This window comes from Monodelphis domestica, chromosome 8 (genome assembly GCF_027887165.1).
Source record: "Monodelphis domestica isolate mMonDom1 chromosome 8, mMonDom1.pri, whole genome shotgun sequence".
Taxonomy (NCBI): domain Eukaryota; kingdom Metazoa; phylum Chordata; class Mammalia; order Didelphimorphia; family Didelphidae; genus Monodelphis; species Monodelphis domestica.
In genome coordinates this window covers 178,356,228-178,374,789 of record NC_077234.1, presented here as the reverse complement: position 1 = coordinate 178,374,789, position 18,562 = coordinate 178,356,228, and the positions used below count along the sequence as shown (strand labels likewise).

At 33.0% G+C, this 18,562-nt stretch overlaps 1 protein-coding gene across 1 annotated transcript in view; it reads right to left on the bottom strand.

The window, feature by feature from the left end:
• Window positions 1-18,562, bottom strand: part of MYO16 (myosin XVI) — a 727,392-nt gene that overhangs the window by 495,860 nt on the left and 212,970 nt on the right. Inside the window, exons 6-7 of the mRNA XM_001375684.5 lie at window positions 15,005-15,129; window positions 79-204 (exon numbers count right to left, since the gene is read on the bottom strand). Of these exons, the coding sequence (XP_001375721.4) occupies window positions 79-204; window positions 15,005-15,129 (251 nt within the window). The remainder of the gene's footprint in view (window positions 1-78; window positions 205-15,004; window positions 15,130-18,562) is intronic.

Here is an 18,562-nt window from a genome sequence, read left to right as displayed (position 1 = left end):
TTGGAAAATGAAAAAGTATTCTCAAATGCTTCAGAATCCAAAATCAACTATTATGAACAAATAGCAATATTACTTTACCTGACCATATTTTGCTGCCAAATGGAGAGGTGTCCAATACTGATTATCCACCGCATTGAGATCTGCACCATGGTCTAGGATAAGGGAAGCTACATCCTTGTAGCCACTTGCACAGGCCATATGTAACTGGGATTAAGAAAGACTCACATTAATCCTCCCTCTGACCCCACCCCAAAATGGCAAATATTCATTTTCATCATCAATATATTTCATTAATATTGAATTAACAGCATACTGAAATTAAAGCTTAAGATAAATGTGAAGCAAAGCAGAATAATCTCTGTGATTTTATATCAATCTGATATATCTGTAGATTATTTGTATTTTATATTAAAAATATCTAAGCAATTCTCATTTTTTCTTCTTACTTCCATCAGCATCCTCTCTTACTGCTGCTACTTATCTGTGAAATATATTTTATTCAGAGACTATGGCATCTTCTAACATATGTTGTGAATCAATAAGCATTTATTAATTAAAAATAGCAATTACATCCAAGTGTTGATGTTAGAGTCAAAGAAAACATTTGTGTGTAAACACACATAATTATATTTATATAGATATAGATATATGATAGACATATAAATCAATAGCTAGACAGATAGCACAGTGCCTCTCACATAAATGCTATGTAAACATTAGTTATGATGATGATGATGATGATGATGATGATGATGATGATGATGATGCACCAACTATGTGTATTAGACCTAACATTCAATAGTATGGTTTTTTATTCTATCCTTTCTTGACATTTTAAGCTCTGGGATATCTATAGTTCTTTTGACTTATTTTTCTAGTTTGATCATTGTAGTAAAATAAAATACTAATAGTTAACAAAAGTTTATAAGGTACTTACTTTGTGTGAGGTATAAATGAAATAAGCTTCTGGGGAAAGATGAGGCAAGAAGAGTTGAGGAAAAAATCCTTTTGAGTTAAAATGTAACTTGTTTTAACAAGTTGTTAGAACTAAATAATGTATGTGAAGGTGTTTTTCAAATTACAAAAATTATCATTTATTCTTACTTCTAGGGCAATTACCTTCTTGTTTAAGAACACTGATAAAATTAGTGTATTTAATTTAATATTAAATTTTGTGAGGGTGTGTATATGTGCACATTTGTGTGAGAAAGACAAAAACAGAGAGAGATTGAGACAGGGCAGGGACAGAAAAAAAACAACAACAGAAAAAGAGGCTATCTCCTATCTCCAAATTGTCTGACTGTCTCCAAAGGTGTAAATAATAAAAGGATTTTTTTGAAGTTCATTTCAACTGTGACTTAACTTGACCACTGCAATTTTCAAAAAATAAAGTATAAAATTAATTTTGTTTAAAAAAAAGTCAGGCAGAAAGAGATAGAGGAAGAGAGACAGAGAGACAGAGAGATTAAAGGAGAGAAACATTGGAAAACTGGGAGGTATAGGAGCAAAGCAAAATTTTATGAGTAGTAATGATGCTCATTTTGACAAAGAAACAATAAATTTAATGTAGAATGTAGTAAAATTAGCAGAGGGAAAGGAACCAGAGAAAAAGTAAACCAACAATCAGGATTTTTCACACTACTATTTTACCTTGTGATGTTATTACAGTCATTTCATTTCCTTGCACAGTGAAAGGTAGTTATGCTATTTGATTCAAAATGTCTATACTATATATATGTGTGTGTGTGTGTGTGTGTGTGTGTGTTTGTATACATATAAATATAGATATTTTATTTTATTTTACCAGGAAGATCATAGCTGACTAAGGTATAATATAAATATTAATGCCCAGTAAAATTCTATTCTCTCCATTAAATACTTTATTCCATGGGAAAAATCATTTTATTATTATATCTACTTGGAGCCTTTTGCAAGAACTTTATCATCCAGAAATGGTTAACTGAATATAATGATTAAAAATTAGTTATCCTAAAAAAGTCTTTCACATCTTATCTAAAAGAACACCAAAATGACTGGACTGATTGGCAGATGAATCTATCCAGTACATTCTAAATACAGTCATCAAAAAATAAAGATCTAGGAGGGGCATTTATTTTAAAGAGATGCACAGGCAATGTCTATTAGCATAGCTGATTAGGGCAAAATATTAATGAGTTTATGGGACTAATTCCTGTATAACCTAGTTTAACTTCATAGATCAAAAAAAAAATGAAATCCACAAATCTGTTCTTCAGTGACAAATCGAATCCATAATCACAGTTAGGCATCTTCTCACATTACTTTACAAGGGGCAGGGAAAGACAGTGACTGAATTGTTTAGTACAGTCCTATCATCATTTATTGGAAAATGAATTCAGAGCAGGTCCTGGCAGTGCTGTGTATATGATGACAAATGTAATTATAGGTCATTATATTACCTACAGCTCTGCAGCTGCTGATCTACATTCATCCCTAGAAAAAAATCTGGGGAGAAGTTACTTAAACAGGTCTAAGTTAAAAGAATAAAAGGAAACTCTACCCTTTAGAAATTCAAGAATTTTAGCATTTTCATTTTAAATCTTTTATCATTAGAAGATCATTAACTGAAAGGAAATTATTTTGACTTATTTGTATAGAAGAACTGACAGACCACATCTCTTCTCTGCTACCACTTCCTTTTTAAAGTTGGGGGAGTCATCTTCAAATATACTGTAACATAGTCTTCTCCATTGCACAATGTGGAGCATTTTACCCTTTATGGCCCCTTGTGCCCTGCTCATATTGTTTTATCTCTAACTCATATGCCACATCTCCATTCTAGCTAACAATCACTCCTTTTAAAATCTTAACGAACTTTCAAGGACCTCTTCAAGGTCACACCCTTGCTTTCTTGATCTACCAATTATATCGGGTGTCCCAGAGACGCTAGTGTAGTTTTTAGCTTTCAAGCTTTAACAATACTCTATGTTTTTGAAATGAATAAAGGTAAAAATAAAACTTTCTCTTTTATTTAACTCAAACTTTAATAATGCAAAAAGCCTGAAACTGACTAGAGAGCCTCTAAAACCTTCGAATCTATTCTGATTCAAAGACCCCTCCTTGGCATGGGATTGGTCCTTATATAGACCAATCCCACACCTAGAAGTAGGGAAGCATGGTCCTGCCCTAGCATGTGATTGGTCCATTCAAGACCAATCCCACGCCAGGAAGTAGGGGGGAAAGGACCCCAGGAGCACCTTAGGGTCACAATATTTTAAAGCCCACCTTATTAAAGTTTAGAAGGTCACTAGGACATTTTGGACAGCCTATTTATTTCCCTTCCTCCTCTGAACTTCCATTAGTCTTATATTTTTCTTTAGAGAAATATATTTTGCTTTATTTTATAGCAATTCGTATACTTGTCTTATAACCCCTCCACTAGAATGTAAAATCCTCAAAATATTATCTGACATGTTTGTATAATTCCCTGTACCAACGACAATACTTGGCAATGTGTTCTGATTATTAATTTTAGCTGAATATGTTATAGTAGAATGTAGAATATAGAAACTGATTCTTAAAAATTATAACACTTCTTAACCTATTCTCTGATCCAAAATACTCCACCAAAGGGCACACCCATTGTTTCAGTCTTTCAGTTATCTTCTTGTACTTGGCAGTTCTGAGTGGTTTTCTAAGATTTGTGGGAGGGAGTTATGATCATGGCTTCAATAATTCCTCTTCCAGGAGCTTCAGAGCTCCTACAAAAGCTCATCAGGAACTAATGTCCCCAAATATCTTCAGTTCCAGCCTAATAGTATGATAGTATTCATTATCCATTGAATGAAAGTGAGTGGAGGAATGAGTGAAAATATGCATTGCTTTGTGCATGCCAGAAATTTTTGCTAAGCTCTAGGGACACAAACAAGCAAATAAAAATAATCTCTGTACTAAAGGAACTCATATTCCAATAAAGGAAGACAATGCCAGGCAAAATAAGGTAAAATAGCTTTAATCAGAGCCCAGATCCCAATATTAGGAATCAGAAATATCTGAATGATGAGTCAACTTAGTGCTAAACTGTGTTAATGAATAGTCGTTTCTCATTCCTCATCTTCCCCAAAGTCTTTAGTATTTGACACTGTTAGCCTCACTATCCTCCTGGCTATTTTCTTCTCTCCCTTTTTACTTTGTGACAGAATCCTTTTCTTGTTCTCTTCTTCCATGTATGACTTAGTCTTTTGCCACTTTATCATCCATAATCTGCTCAACCCTCCAATGAAAATGTTTCTCTAAAACTTTATCTGGGCATTGCTCTTTTTTTTCTCCCCTCTTTGTTGCATTAATTTTTATATCTTTGCAGATTCATATATCAGTCCCAGTCTCTCACCTGAGTTTCAGTTCCACATGAGAAATTGCCTTTTGAACACTTTAAGTTAGACATCCTTTGAACATTTCAAAATTAGCATGCTCAAAGGAGAATTTCTTATCTTTTATCCCAAACATAGATCTCTTTCAAATTCCCTTTTTCTATAGAAGATACCAATATTCTTACATTCTCTCAAGTTCACAACCACTTTGTCCTTTCTTCATTCATTACTCTTTCTCAATCTCCATATCCAATTAGTGGCTAAAGCTTGACATTTATAATTCTACAATATCTCTTTCATACCTTCCCTTCTCTCTACTTACATATCTATTACCTCAGTCCAATCCTCCCTTATCTCTAGTCTAGACTACAGCATTAATTTCAGTCACTCTATAAAAAAATTAGTAAGGACCTACTGTGTGCTAAACCCTGGGATATAAAGAAAGGAAAAAGATCTTTATTTTTCACTTTTCAATCTTGATTGAAATCAAGAATTTCACACTCCAAATGAGGGGAGGTAACATGAAAATAACTACATATAAATAAACCTTATACAGGATAATTTTGAAATTATCGATAGAGGGAGTCCCTAAAATTAAGTGTATAGAAGGTCAAATTTGAATTATTCTACCACCCATAAGCCTCTCTCTATTTCATCCTCCAGGCAATTGCCAAAATGATTTTTCTTAAAATTAGATCTGTCTCCACCTTTCTTAAATACTAGTGGTTCCTTATTGCCTCTAAGATAAAGCAAAAATTCCTTTAAAACAATTAAAGCCTTTGCAACCTGGGTCTAATCAATCTTCCCAGCCTCACTATAAGTTATTCCCTTTGCTCTACTCTATGGTACTATCAATGACCTCTCAATACTCATATAAGACTTCAGTTCCTTTCTCTGTAGCTCTTGAACTGTATATCCACCATAACCCAAATTCACTCTTGCCCCAGGTCAGTGGCATTTAATCCTTCTTTGTCAAGATAAACCCCAATCACCCTCTTCAATATGAAGCTTTTCCCAATTATGTTTATGGAAATGTTTTACTTCTTTTATTTATTTTATGTAAATAATCTTTCCTCTCTCATCATATATATATATACATATATATATACTTATTTTATAAAATGTAATATTCTTAGAGTAATTACTACTTCATAATATAAGAAATATATTTATTATAATATAAAATATAGTATATATAATAATATATATTACACTTATATTATAGTTAAATAATAGTATAATGCATAATATAATTATATATAACATATATCAATATATTAACATTATATATAATATATAAACATAAACTTTGTGTTTATAGTTACAACATCTATTATAGTACTAAGCACAAAATATGTGCTTAAAAAATTCTTATTGATTGATTAGTTAAAGTAAACAAAATTACCAACTGCAAGTAGTTTATGAGACACCATTTAATATGAACAAGCTAATTTATATGTTTCTATTCCTTTTGGCATGAGGAAAGACTAAACCAGTGAGTTATGAAATTTTGAATTCAAACTTCACTGGTAGTAAATTGGGAATTAAATAATTAAGAATTAAATTATATAGAAAGATTAGGATTTAAATTATCTTTGAAATTTTACTAGTCATGCTAGGATGAGGGTCTTCCCTTTCCTACACAGAGCTATGGTATTAGTAGAAGGAGGATGGAACTTCATGTTCAAATTCCAAATATGTCATTTAACTATGTGACTTTGGAAAAATTACCTAGCTTTAGTTTTCCCATCTGTAAAAGTAGGGAAGCACTGTGATGATGATAGTCATTATAGTAAAGAGAATCATCAGTTCTAAAATTAAAAATTAAGATGAGCTATTGCTTTCTCCACCTCCTCAGCCTTTAGTACTTTGTAGCTATTATATTAAAGAGTACTCAAAATGATATCTAACATAAGTGTTAGGTTTTGCTGTGTAATTATCAGGAACATTTATGCTATTTGTTAAAAATTTAAGAAGTTTGGAAAATTGAAGCATTTATTTTTCTTTTCTAGTATCTACTTTAAAAATAGCAGATTTTTCAACTAAATAATTACAATGTTTTGCTCTAGAAAATAAAAAGCTGAAATACTTTATTGAGATCTTCATACAATATGTATATAAATTAAAAATAATATTAACTATCAGTGAACAACTCATTTCTTCCTAGTTTGATGACAGTGTTAAATGTTACTTGATACTCTACAAGGAGCTTTCTTTGTTTTTTAAACCTATAGCCTCCTCATCTAGCAATATATTGCTCACCATGTTGGTCTTTCTCCAACTCTAATTCAAAATCCATTCTTGAGACTATGAGATCCTCGCAAGGGGAAATTTAATAGTTTAAGGATTGGTAGTAATTATTAATTCTACTCAGTATAAGAGTAATCCTCCTGAAGACAACTCACTTATGTCTTTCTACCATAAGTTATAGGTATTCCACAAGCCATGCACACACACACAAAAAAATCATCTTAACGTCTTCTATAGTTACATATAGCATGTAGAAAACAGTGCTTGTGTCTCTTTGGGGAGATTTCTACTCTTCAGAAATTCACTTTGTTCCATTAATCTCATCACCAAATTACCTCCTCTAAGACCTTACAGTAGTTTTCATTTTCTCTTGGTCTGAATCTTCAAAGAATCTCAGAATTGCAAGGGATTCTAGATTCATCTAGTCTAGCCCACATTTCATCATGATTCTATAAATATACCAACAAAATCTTTCCTTTACCATTGACTTTTTAATATGTCTACAAACATACATTTATTCTCGCTGTCTTAAATGTGTCTTCCCTTAGCTCTTAAAAAAAAACAACAGAAAAAAAGAACACCCTTACTTTTTCTCTTGAAATCGATATCAAGTCTTGATTGCAAGACAGAAGAGCAGTAAGGGCTAGGCAATGAGGATTAAGCGACTTGCCCAGGTTCACATAGGTAACTGTCTGAGGTTCAAATTTGAATCAGCACCTCCCATATCTAGACTTGGCTCTATTTGCTGAGCCACCTAGATGTCCCTTTTTTTAACTCTTCTAATTCATTGCAACTTTTTGACCCCTTTAACTTACTAAAACTGTCTATAACTTCATTCGCTGGACTTTTTAAAAACTAAGTCTCAGCTTCCTTCTCCGTACAACTCTCAGTAAAATTCCCCTATTCTTACATTGGTCAATTGTTTTCAGAACTGGCATTTTAAAAAAATATTATTTTATTTGGTCATTTCCAAACATTATTCATTAGAAACAAAAATCATGTTCTTTTTCTCCCCCCCCCCCCAGCTCCCAATGGCGATGCGTGACTGCTCTGGGTATCACATGTGTCCTCAGTCTGAACTCTTTTACATGTTGTTGGTATTTTCATTAAGGTGTTCATTTAGAGTCCCTCCTTAGTCATATCCCCTCCACCCCTGTAGCCAAGCTATTGCCTTTCCTCGGTGTTTTTACTCTCCCTGTTTGTCCTCTGCTTGAGGGTAGTGTTTTTATTTTCTCCTTGATGCCAGCTGATTGCTCAGGGACATTGCATTGCCATTAAAGGATAAGTCCATTATGTTCGATTGTGCCACAGTGTATCAGTCTCTGTGTCCAATGTTCTCCTGGTTCTGCTTCTTTTGCTCTGCATCACTTCCTGGAGGTCGTTCCAGTCTCCATGGAATTCCTCCACTTTATTATTCCTTTTAGCACAATAGTATTCCATCACCAACATATACCACAATTTGTTCAGCCGTTCCCCAATTGAAGGGCATCCCCTCATTTTCCAATTTTTGGCCACCACAAAGAGCGCAGCTATGAATATTCTTGTACAAGTCTTTTTCCTTATTATCTCTTTGGGGTACAAACCCAGCAGTGCTATGGCTGGATCAAAGGGCAGACAGTCTTTTATCGCCCTTTGGGCATAGTTCCAAATTGCCCTCCAGAATGGTTGGATCAATTCACAACTCCACCAGCAATGCATTAATGTCCCTACTTTGCCACATCCCCTCCAGCATTTATTACTTTCCTTTGCTGTCATGTTGGCCAAACTGGTAGGTGTGAGGTGATACCTCAGAGTTGTTTTGATTTGCATCTCTCTGATTATAAGAGATTTAGAACACTTTTTCATGTGCTTATTAATAGTTTTGATTTCTTTAACTGAAAACTGCCTATTCATGTCCCTTGCCCATTTTTCAATTGGAGAATGGCTTGATTTTTTATACAATTGATTTAGCTCTTTATAAATTTGAGTAATTAGATCTTTGTCAGAGGTTTTTGTTATGAAGATTTGTTTCCCAATTTGTTTATTCCCTTCTCGTTTTGGTTACTTTGGTTTTGTTTGTAGAAAAACTTTTTAATTTGATATAATCAAAATTGTTTATTTACATTTTGTGACTCTTTCTATGTCTTGCTTAGTTTTAAAGCTTTCCCTTCCCACAGATCTGACATGTATACTATTGTGTTCACCTAGTTTACTTATAGTTTCCTTCTTTATGTTCAAGTCATTCACCCATTCTGAGTTTATTTTGGTGGAGAGTGTGAAGTGTTGATCCAAACCTAATCTCTCCCACACTGTCTTCTAGTTTTCCAAGGAGTTTTTGTCAAATAGTGGATTTTTGTCCCCAAAGCTGGGGTGTTTGGGTTTGTCATTGACTGTCTTGCTGAGGTCACTTACGCCAATTCTATTCCACTGATCCTCCTTTCTGTCTCTTAGCCAGGACCAAATTGTTTTGATGATGTTTGGATTTCTTTTTCTGACATGGGATTATTTAAGAATTCTATTTCTTCTTCTATTACTCTAGGCAATTTGTATTTTTGTAAGTATTCGTCCATATCGCCTAGATTGGCATATTTATTGCCATATAATTGGGCAAAGAAGTTTTTAATGATTGCCTTAATTTCCTCTTCATTGGAGGTAAGTTCCACCTTTTCATCTGAGATACTGCTAATTTGCTTGTCTTCTCTCCTTTTTTAAAATTAGATTGACCAGTACTTTGCCTATTTTGTTTGTTTTTTCAAAGTACCAGCTTCTTGTCTTATTTATTTCTTCAATAATTCTATCACTTTCAATTTTATTAATTTCTCCCTTAACTTTTATGATTTCTAATTTGATTTTCTTCTGGGTGTTTTTAAGTTGTTCACTTTCAAGTTTTTTGATTTGCATGTCCAATTCATTGATCTCTGCCCTCCCTAATTTGTTAATATATGCACTCAAAGATAGGAATTTTCCTAGAGTACTGCTTTGGCTGCATCCCATAAGGTTGGGAAGGATGTTTCTCCATTGTCATTTTCTTTAATGAAATTATTAATTGTTTCTATGATTTGTTCTCTAACTAACTGATTTTAGAGCATCATATTATCTAATTACCAATTGATTTTTGGTTTTGCTCTCCATGTACCCTTACTGATCATTATTTTTATTGCCTTATGATCTGAAAAGTTTGCATTCATTATTTCTGCTTTTCTGCATTTGTATGCCATATTTTTATGACCTAGTATAAAGTCAGTCTTTGTGAATGTGCCATGTGCTGCTGAAAAGAAGGTGTATTTCTTTTTTTCCCTATTTATTTTTATCCATATATCTATTAACTCTAATTTTTCTAGGATTTCATTCACCTCTTTTACCTCTTTTTAATTTATTTTTTAATTTGATTTGTCCAAATTTGATAGTGGTTGGTTCAGATCTCCCACTAGTATAGTTTTACTATCTTTTCCTCCTTCAATTCTCCTAGTTTCCCCATTAGAAATTTGGATGCTATACCATTTTGTGCATACATGTTGATTAGTGATATTTCCTCATTGTCTATACTCCCTTTTATCAGGATGTTTTTACCTTCCCTATCCAGAACTGGCAATTTGAAGAAAGGCTCAGACTAGCTATCTTTCATTCCCAAGACTTTTCCAAAATGCCCTCACTCTTCATTTTCAGAACTGCTTTATGTGTTATCTTCCCCTATCAGAATGTAGGCTCATTTAGGAAAGGAGCTTTGTTTCTTTTTGCATGTTTTATATTCCCAGAATCTGGTCTGGGGAATATAGTAAGTAATTAATAAGTGATTACTGACTTGACTATATCTTTTTCACTGTCACCTTAACCACTTTCATTTTATTGAATTTTGAAATTTGAATTTGAATAGGGAAACTATTTTTTTTTCCAAAAGATGCCGAGATGACTTTAGGTATCAATGATTTTTGGCAGCTTGAGATACCATGAGGAGCATATGGGAGTTACTTTTAATCATATCAGAGTAATTGATTGTTAAATTTTCATCATCAAGATTTATTCTTCAGAAATTGGAAATGCTACAATTAGAACTTTATTTGCTTTTTTAAATTTTCTATGTTTAAGAAAGTTATGGAGATTAAACTTATAAGTATGGCACATCCCTTCCCTCAATTCTTTCCCTCATCCTCCAAACCAGTGTTAAGTATTTACTAGTATACCAATATGTTCTTTTAACAGGTCGCCACTACTAGACATCTTCTTTTGCTTCTGAGTTAGTATATTCTCACTGGTCTCTTTCTGCTTCTCTAACTCTGTGTGCGTGTGTGTGTGTGTGTGTGTGTGTGTGTGTGTGTATTCTTTACTCTCTCTCTCAATTATTTTTGACCCTTTAAGGTGACTTGCCCTTAAGGTTCTTCCTAGTTGCATCTTCTTCCATTATACTATTTTCTTTTGCAAGATGGCTCACTTTGATGACTTCAGACTCCTCCAAAGCATATGATTCCCAAATTTATAGTTCCAGAAGTATATTTTCTATGGCCTTTAAGAAATTTCTGTCAGGATACATGCATTTCTATCTGGATTTGACAGGTTCAGAAGTGATCTTGTTGTCATTTTACGTTATATTTACATCATCCAAATACTCCATTCTTTCTGTCTCTGGTGCAAACTATCTCCAAGTCTATCATATTTGGGACTCTGAACTTGACGTTGGCTTTCCCATGTCATATGAGCAATCAGTTATATAGGCCTGTAAATTCTATCTCTTCCATTCACTTTCTCAATTTCTATTAGCACCACATGGCCCTCATTACCACTTGCATGATCTATTGCCTCTCAATAGTCTAGATGCTTCTGCTTGCTCTTTATTTCAAACTATCTTTTATACTGCTGCTAGACTGACCTTTCTCATGGATAGATCTGTTCTCTCTTCAAAAATGGACAGTGGGTCTTTATTGTATATTCAGTAAAGTCTGAAGTTTTTAGTCTAAAATTCAAAGTCTTCAGATATTTTGGTACCAATTTAACTTTTCAAAAGAGCAAGCATTATTCAACCACATACTTTTCACATAAAAGTCAAATTGGACCACTCTCCAACTTTGAAAAGCACACTTTACTTCAGCGGTTTTGCTCATACTATTCTCTTGGTCTAGAATTCTAGAGACTTTTTGACCCAAATTAGGATTTTATGTTCATTTCATTAAATCCAACCCATTGTTTTGGTCTCTTAAACCTTTTTGGGGGCTCTCAACTCTGTAATATATCTTTTTAGGTATCCCAAAAATTTTGTGTCATTTAAAATATATCTACTTTTTCAAAAACATTCAAGGATCCAAGGCCAATTATGTATGCTAAGGGCATAATTTTCAAGACTTTCTCCTATGCTAACCAGTTAATAATCATTTACTTCTATCACTCAACCAGTTCAAAATCTTAACTGTAACATCTAGGTACATATTTCTCAATATTCACCACGAGTCTATCATCTATCTCAGGAAGTTGGTCTTACTTACATTTTATACAAGGAAAGATTGATTTTTATCAATGATTTGACTAAAGCCATACAGTGTATGATTGTCAAATTTCCATGTTAATCAAAGCTGGGAGGGAGATCTAAATGGAAATGATAGCCAGAATTCAAATGAAACTTGATAGGTTGGAGTATTGGGTTGAATTTAAGGTGATGAAATTTAGTAAGGACAAATGTAAAGTCTTATACCTGGATACTTAAAATGCAATGCCATGGATATAAGATGTAGATGTATGGAAAGAAAGCAGTTCTGAATATTTTTGAATTATCAAATTTTGAATTTGAACATAAATATGAATTATCAGATGCTTTCATTGGACTAAAAGTTTAATATGTGTCCAAAGTATGATGAAGCAGCCAGAAGGGTTTAATGTGATCTTAGGCTGCTGAAAGAGAGGCAGAGATCCCAAGAATAGTGAAATGGTAGTCTCATTGTCCATGTTAAATTTCATCTGGAGTGCCATGTTTAATTCTCAGCCCTACCAATAGAGAGTATTGTGAGGCAGGCAATTAGGATGATGAATTGAGAACATATCATATGAGAATCAACTGAACTACCTGGCATGTTTAGCCTTGAGCAGAGAAGAATTGGGGACAGGGAGGGAAGTATTATAGCTGTGTTCAGGTAATTGAAGGGCTCTCATGTGGAAGAAGCTTATACATATTCTGTTTGGTCCAAAAAGTTAAAACAAAGAAGAATGAATTGAAAGAGTGAAGGAAACAAATTTGGGCTTGAATTTAAAAAGGGAGGAATAGTCTAATAATTAGAATAGTCCCAAAATGGAATGGCTGGCCTCAAGAACTGACACACTTAATTTCTTTGGAGATGTTTTGGAAAAAATCTGAATGAGAACTTCTGGTTATTTTATGATGGAGATTCTGCTAATATATGGGCTATAATCAATAACTACTGAGTTCCCTCTCATTCTCACACAAGTTGATTTATAATCATAAATAACATTGATCTATTTAGTATAAATCAAAGGAGATTTTATAGTAGTTTATAGCCCTTATTTATTCATAGATCAAACAATATAAAATTATACACTGTTATTACTGGAAAGGAACTATTTAATTTAAGGCTCAAAGTGAGAAAGTGACCTACTCAACATAATAAAAATATAAAGTGGCATGATATTTCAGTTCAAGACTTTTTATTTCCTGTTCAATGTCATTTCTACTATACTATAGGTTTTGTGGAGCTTAAAATATTATCAATTCATCTCTAATTTTGAAATATGCCTAATTTTTTCAGGTGTGACATATACCAATTTTAATAATTCGATACTACTCTTGCCACACTTTCTCTTTCTTTTTATAATTCTATGGTTTACTGTTAAGTTTCATCTTTTACCATTGATGAAAGAGGGAAGGATGATGAATGTGTAACATCATGTAGGCACCAGTGCCTCAAGCTTGTACTTGTACTTTGTCAAAAGACAACAAGACAAGCATCTCTTAACATTCTGCAGACCCAAGCAGTGGCCAAATGTTCTATACCCTATTGTCAAGAGGAAGACTATAAGAAGTCTTCCTGGCTGTTTTATGGTCTAGAATCACACCTTACTATACAATATGCTTAGTGGAGACCTTGTATTCTATTTTGTAAAGTTCTTTGGAGATTCTATAACAAAGGTCATATGTAATGCTGGAACATAATTTGTTGAATAAATGAATCTTCATAGTTGTACTACAAAGTGGGGGATAAGAGCCAGCAAACATCTTGTGTTAGAAATTTGAGGAAAACAAGAAAATTCTGGCTCTTAAAGAGCTCACCTTCCACTAGAGGGAGACACATATATAAAGTTTCAGCTGTAAGCTCCAAAACAAGCCACCAATCATTTACACTAGTTTTAAAAAAAGGTATCCTTCTGTCAAATAGTTTAGCAGTTCAGTCTCTCTCTCATGCATGTAATTTCTTTTGGACATAAACAAGGGAAAAGTATCTTTTACCATGCATAAAGGTTGACTGAAAATATTATGCTGTAACACCCAATTAAAAAAAAAACAACACTAATTGCTTAGTGTTTCTCAGCTTATTGCATGAGGTACAGAGGAAAGTTGTAAAACTTGTAAATACTGACACAAACTTTGAAGACAAAGTAGTAGTCAATAACATCATATGCTGACTTGAATAATCATTAGATATATTGAGGTATTTAAAAATCACAGCCATAAGTACAAAACTGACAACAAAAATTTGTTTTCACATGAGGAATAGTTCTGGCTTTGACCTCTACAAATATACTACTCTGCACAGAGAAAGATTTCTTATTATTAACTAACATCTAATTTACAAATTATGTGATAACATATGTATACTTCATGTCAAATGAGTCTGTTCAGAACATTCTTCTGAATAAAAATATTCAATAGCTTCCGGTTGCTGCAGGATAAAAGAAGAACTCCTTATTTTAACAGTTTAGGTTCTATAAAATCTGATCCCAACATAATTATGAATTCTTGTATAGCCTTTCCTTTTACAGATTCACATTTCAGATAGCTGTATTTACTGAAGTTGTTCCTTGATCTTGTCCTGCACTCTTCTGATTCCATGAATTTAGAATCCATACTTCAGCCTAGAATACTTTTCCTCATGTTGAGATTTTTTAGTTTAAGATCTAACTACCTCTTCCATGAAATTTATTTCTACCCTTTCTAATTTCTTATAGCACATTTTCTAATCCTTTTGTTTGACTCTATATTATATTACCATATATCATTATTAGGTAATTGCTTATCTTACACACTCTATTAAACCATAAATTCCTTGAAGATATCAGTTTAGTATATGGTATAGTATAGTCTCTTTTGTTTGTTGGGTTTTTTCTCCACAGAACCTATCAGTGCTTTGAGTATATTAGGCATTTGATTAATGTCTGCTGAATTAAATTGTTCTTCAAAAAATATATGAGAGTTAAGAATTTCAACTTACAAGTGTAACACCGTCATCATTTTTCTCATTTACATTTCCTCCTGATGATAAAAGCTGTTTTATATCATTCAACATACTCATTGGTCTCTGAAGTTTTATCTGGCGAAGTGAGGTCAGATCCACCCCTGTTTAGGAGAAAATAAGAGTCAAAAAGAGCTAGAAATATCTTTCAAGCAGCAGGAAAACAATAAACTTCTCTGACCACTGATTATAAGAATTCTACCAAGTATCAATTAAATAACTTCCGTGTTATAACATCTCTACTATTGTTATTAATACAATGCTATAAATTAATCAAGTCAGTCAATAATAAAATAATAATATGAAGAGTTACATGTGTTGCCTATGTTTACTTAAAAATATTGTCAAATATGTTGCACTTCCCCAAGTGGACTGTAAGTTTTTGTAAAGTTGACTGTCATCTTTGTATTATTTTTAGTACTTAGCACAGTATTAGAGCTAATAGTTGCTTAATACATATTTGTTGATTTCATTTTAAATTGATTATATAGAATAATGTAATAAAGAGAGAGCTGTCCTTTAATGGAAGAAGATCTGTGTTCTATTTCCACCTCTGAGAGTCTGTGTAACCATGGGCAAAAGACTTAATACTTCAGTGATTTATGCAATTCTCTAAGACTAAAAATTGCAGAAAACCATTTGACCTGCATTGATAGAGAAAATTGTATCATCTTGTAGAAGTCTGTATCATTGAAACAAAATTCTAGAACTCGTAGTTATTTCTATTTTAAATTGTTAGCATAAGTTAAATAATAGAATAATTTCATAAAAAACCCTAGATAGAACACAGTATAAAGATAGTCTCTCCCCGCTACAATCTTATATAAGAGAATTGCTATCATAAATGTAAGAAGTAAACTTTTAAAATACATATTTGTTTACACTATGTATAAGCAATAACCTACATGCAAGAAAGGATAACAAAATAACCATCAAAGTTATACCTAAAGAAAAAACTCCATACTTTGTTCAAATAATCATGGCAACCTTTTAATAAATGTATGTGTAGGAGAGAACCAGGGCTGAAAATAGGAGGTCCTGGGTTCAAATTTTACCTCAGACACTTCCTAGCTGTGCAAACCTTGGGAAGTCACTTAACCCTAATTGCCTAGCACTTACCACTCTTTGTCCTAGAACTAATACTTATCATTGATTCTAAGAAAAAGGTAAAGGTTCAAAAAATGGATCTGTATACTACAATGAGGGGATTTAAAATTCCTTTCCTTTTAACAATATGGAGAAAAGTAGTGAAAAATAAAATAAAAGATATACATAGGTGTTTAAATGGTTTCATTATTGAATATAGTCCATTTTTTCTTTTGGGGGGAATAAGAGAATATAAAACTCCTTTATATGTATCAGGACTAGACAAGACCATTTGTCATTTCAAAAAATAGATAGCTTAATGAATAATATGGAAATAAGTATCAAGTGATAACACATGTATAAACCAGTAGAATTACTTGTCAGCTCCAGGAGGGGGGAGGTAAGAGGGGAGGGAAAGAACATGAATCATGCAACCATGGAAACATATTTTTAAATAAATAAAAAAATCAAAGACATTAAATAGAGAGGTTATTTAATGGACATTTATGAAATATATTAAAATAAAACCAAAACCAAAACCATAATCTTCAAATTTAAGAGTTTAAATAGTGATCTAAAGGTTTGATGCATATTTCTTCTTGATTCATGCAGATTTTTCTCACACATTTTAAATGGATTCTAAGTAGATGAATGTAATCCATTTTCTACTTCAAAGTTTATTCATTTTTGTGATTTTTCTAATGTCATGAAATACATTATTCAATAGTTCATGGGCTTGTCAAGAACATAGTTCTCATTTACCACCTAGGACATCATTTTAAAATGTATTCAAAACTTACTTTAAAATAAACAGATTGACAAGGTAAAATAAGAAATTATGAAAAAGGTATAATTTTAAAATAGAATTCCTCTATTTGCAAAATTGACTACAAGTAGTCCAGGAGCCAGTCCAGAGGAAATGGAAATATAAAGGAAGAGACACAAGGGAAGTTTGGTTAGAAAGAAGAATTTAGGAGGGCAATGGCATCTAATAAGGCTGGAAAGATAGGCTAGGGCCAACTTGGGTAGAGCTTTAGTATCAACATAGCTTATATTTCATACTAGAGGTAATAGAGAGCCCCTGGAGTTGGTCTGCAAGCATGTTATATCACCAGAATGATAGTGTGAAAGGACATTTGGTACATGCTCAGAGTGCCACATGTTCATGTGGAATAATACACTAGGAAAATTAAAATGATACATAAGGGAAATAAAAACGGTGGAATATGGAGCATGCACTGACAGTCTCTAACTAGTTCTACTCAATGAATCATATGTTAAAGAAGAGGCTCTTTTATTAATTATGAAGGCATCAAAAATATTGTCATTTTACCTCATTTATTCCTATGAGATTATGGTGATGGCGACTCATGATGCTGAGTGAAGGGAATGAGGTTCCACTTACTACTTGCTCAAAGGAACACATTCTGCAACATAAATTCCATTCACAGGATAATAGATCTGGGGCTTTAAAGGACCACAGAAGTTGTATAATCCAAACTCCTCATTTTACTTTCAATTAAATTAAGGCGCAAGGAAATTAAGTGATAATCCCAGAGATGGGATTGAAGTCTACATTCTCTGACTGCAGAGCCAATGTTTTTTTATTGTATTATTGCAGCCAGGTTATCCTTTCCATTTCTCCCACCTCCCCTGGCATAGACCATGCTCATTCCTCTTTCTGTACCTGGAATATTTCTTTGCTTGATTAAGCACTAACTACAAGGTTCAATAGCATGTCTTCTGATAGGAATTTTTCTCCAAGTATTCTATGCCACAATGGTCTCAGCCTCCTCTAATAACTTTAGTGCTTATCCTTTGTATGAATTAAACCAAAACTGAAACAAAATCCCAAATTCTTCTCTTAGTAATTCCAACTGTGGAAATCTGTCTCCCAATTCAATGTAAGGTCCTAAGTAAGTGGCTTCATCTTCTAACTACTGTATAGTATTTCATATTAGCAACAGATTACGTAATATGACAATTTTAAAATTAAGATATCAGAACCAGTTTTAACATATTTATCTAGTCCTACTGCAAGGAAACCCAAGTTTTCTATTATTTTTATTTATCATTTTATCTGCTACAAAACAAAAAAAAAAGGTACAAGTATTTAAAATTTGTATTTATTTATTTGAAAAACCCCTATCTTCTTTCTTAGAACTGACATTAAGTATTGGTTCCAAGGCAGAAAAGTAGTAAGGGTTAGGCAATTGAGGAAGTATCTGATGCCCAATTTGAACCCCAGACCTCCTGTCTCTAGGCTTGGCTCTTTATCCACAGAGCGAACTTGTTGTCCCTAAAACAAACTTTTGATCTTCAGAATTCAGACTTGGGAAGTCCATTTCGCTTTTTTCATGCCCCACAACAGGATGATTCTCTATCTCTGGTAACTGTCTATTGTAACTAATTGCTTTCTTCAGAGGTTTTGTGCTTTGTCTTGCATCTGAA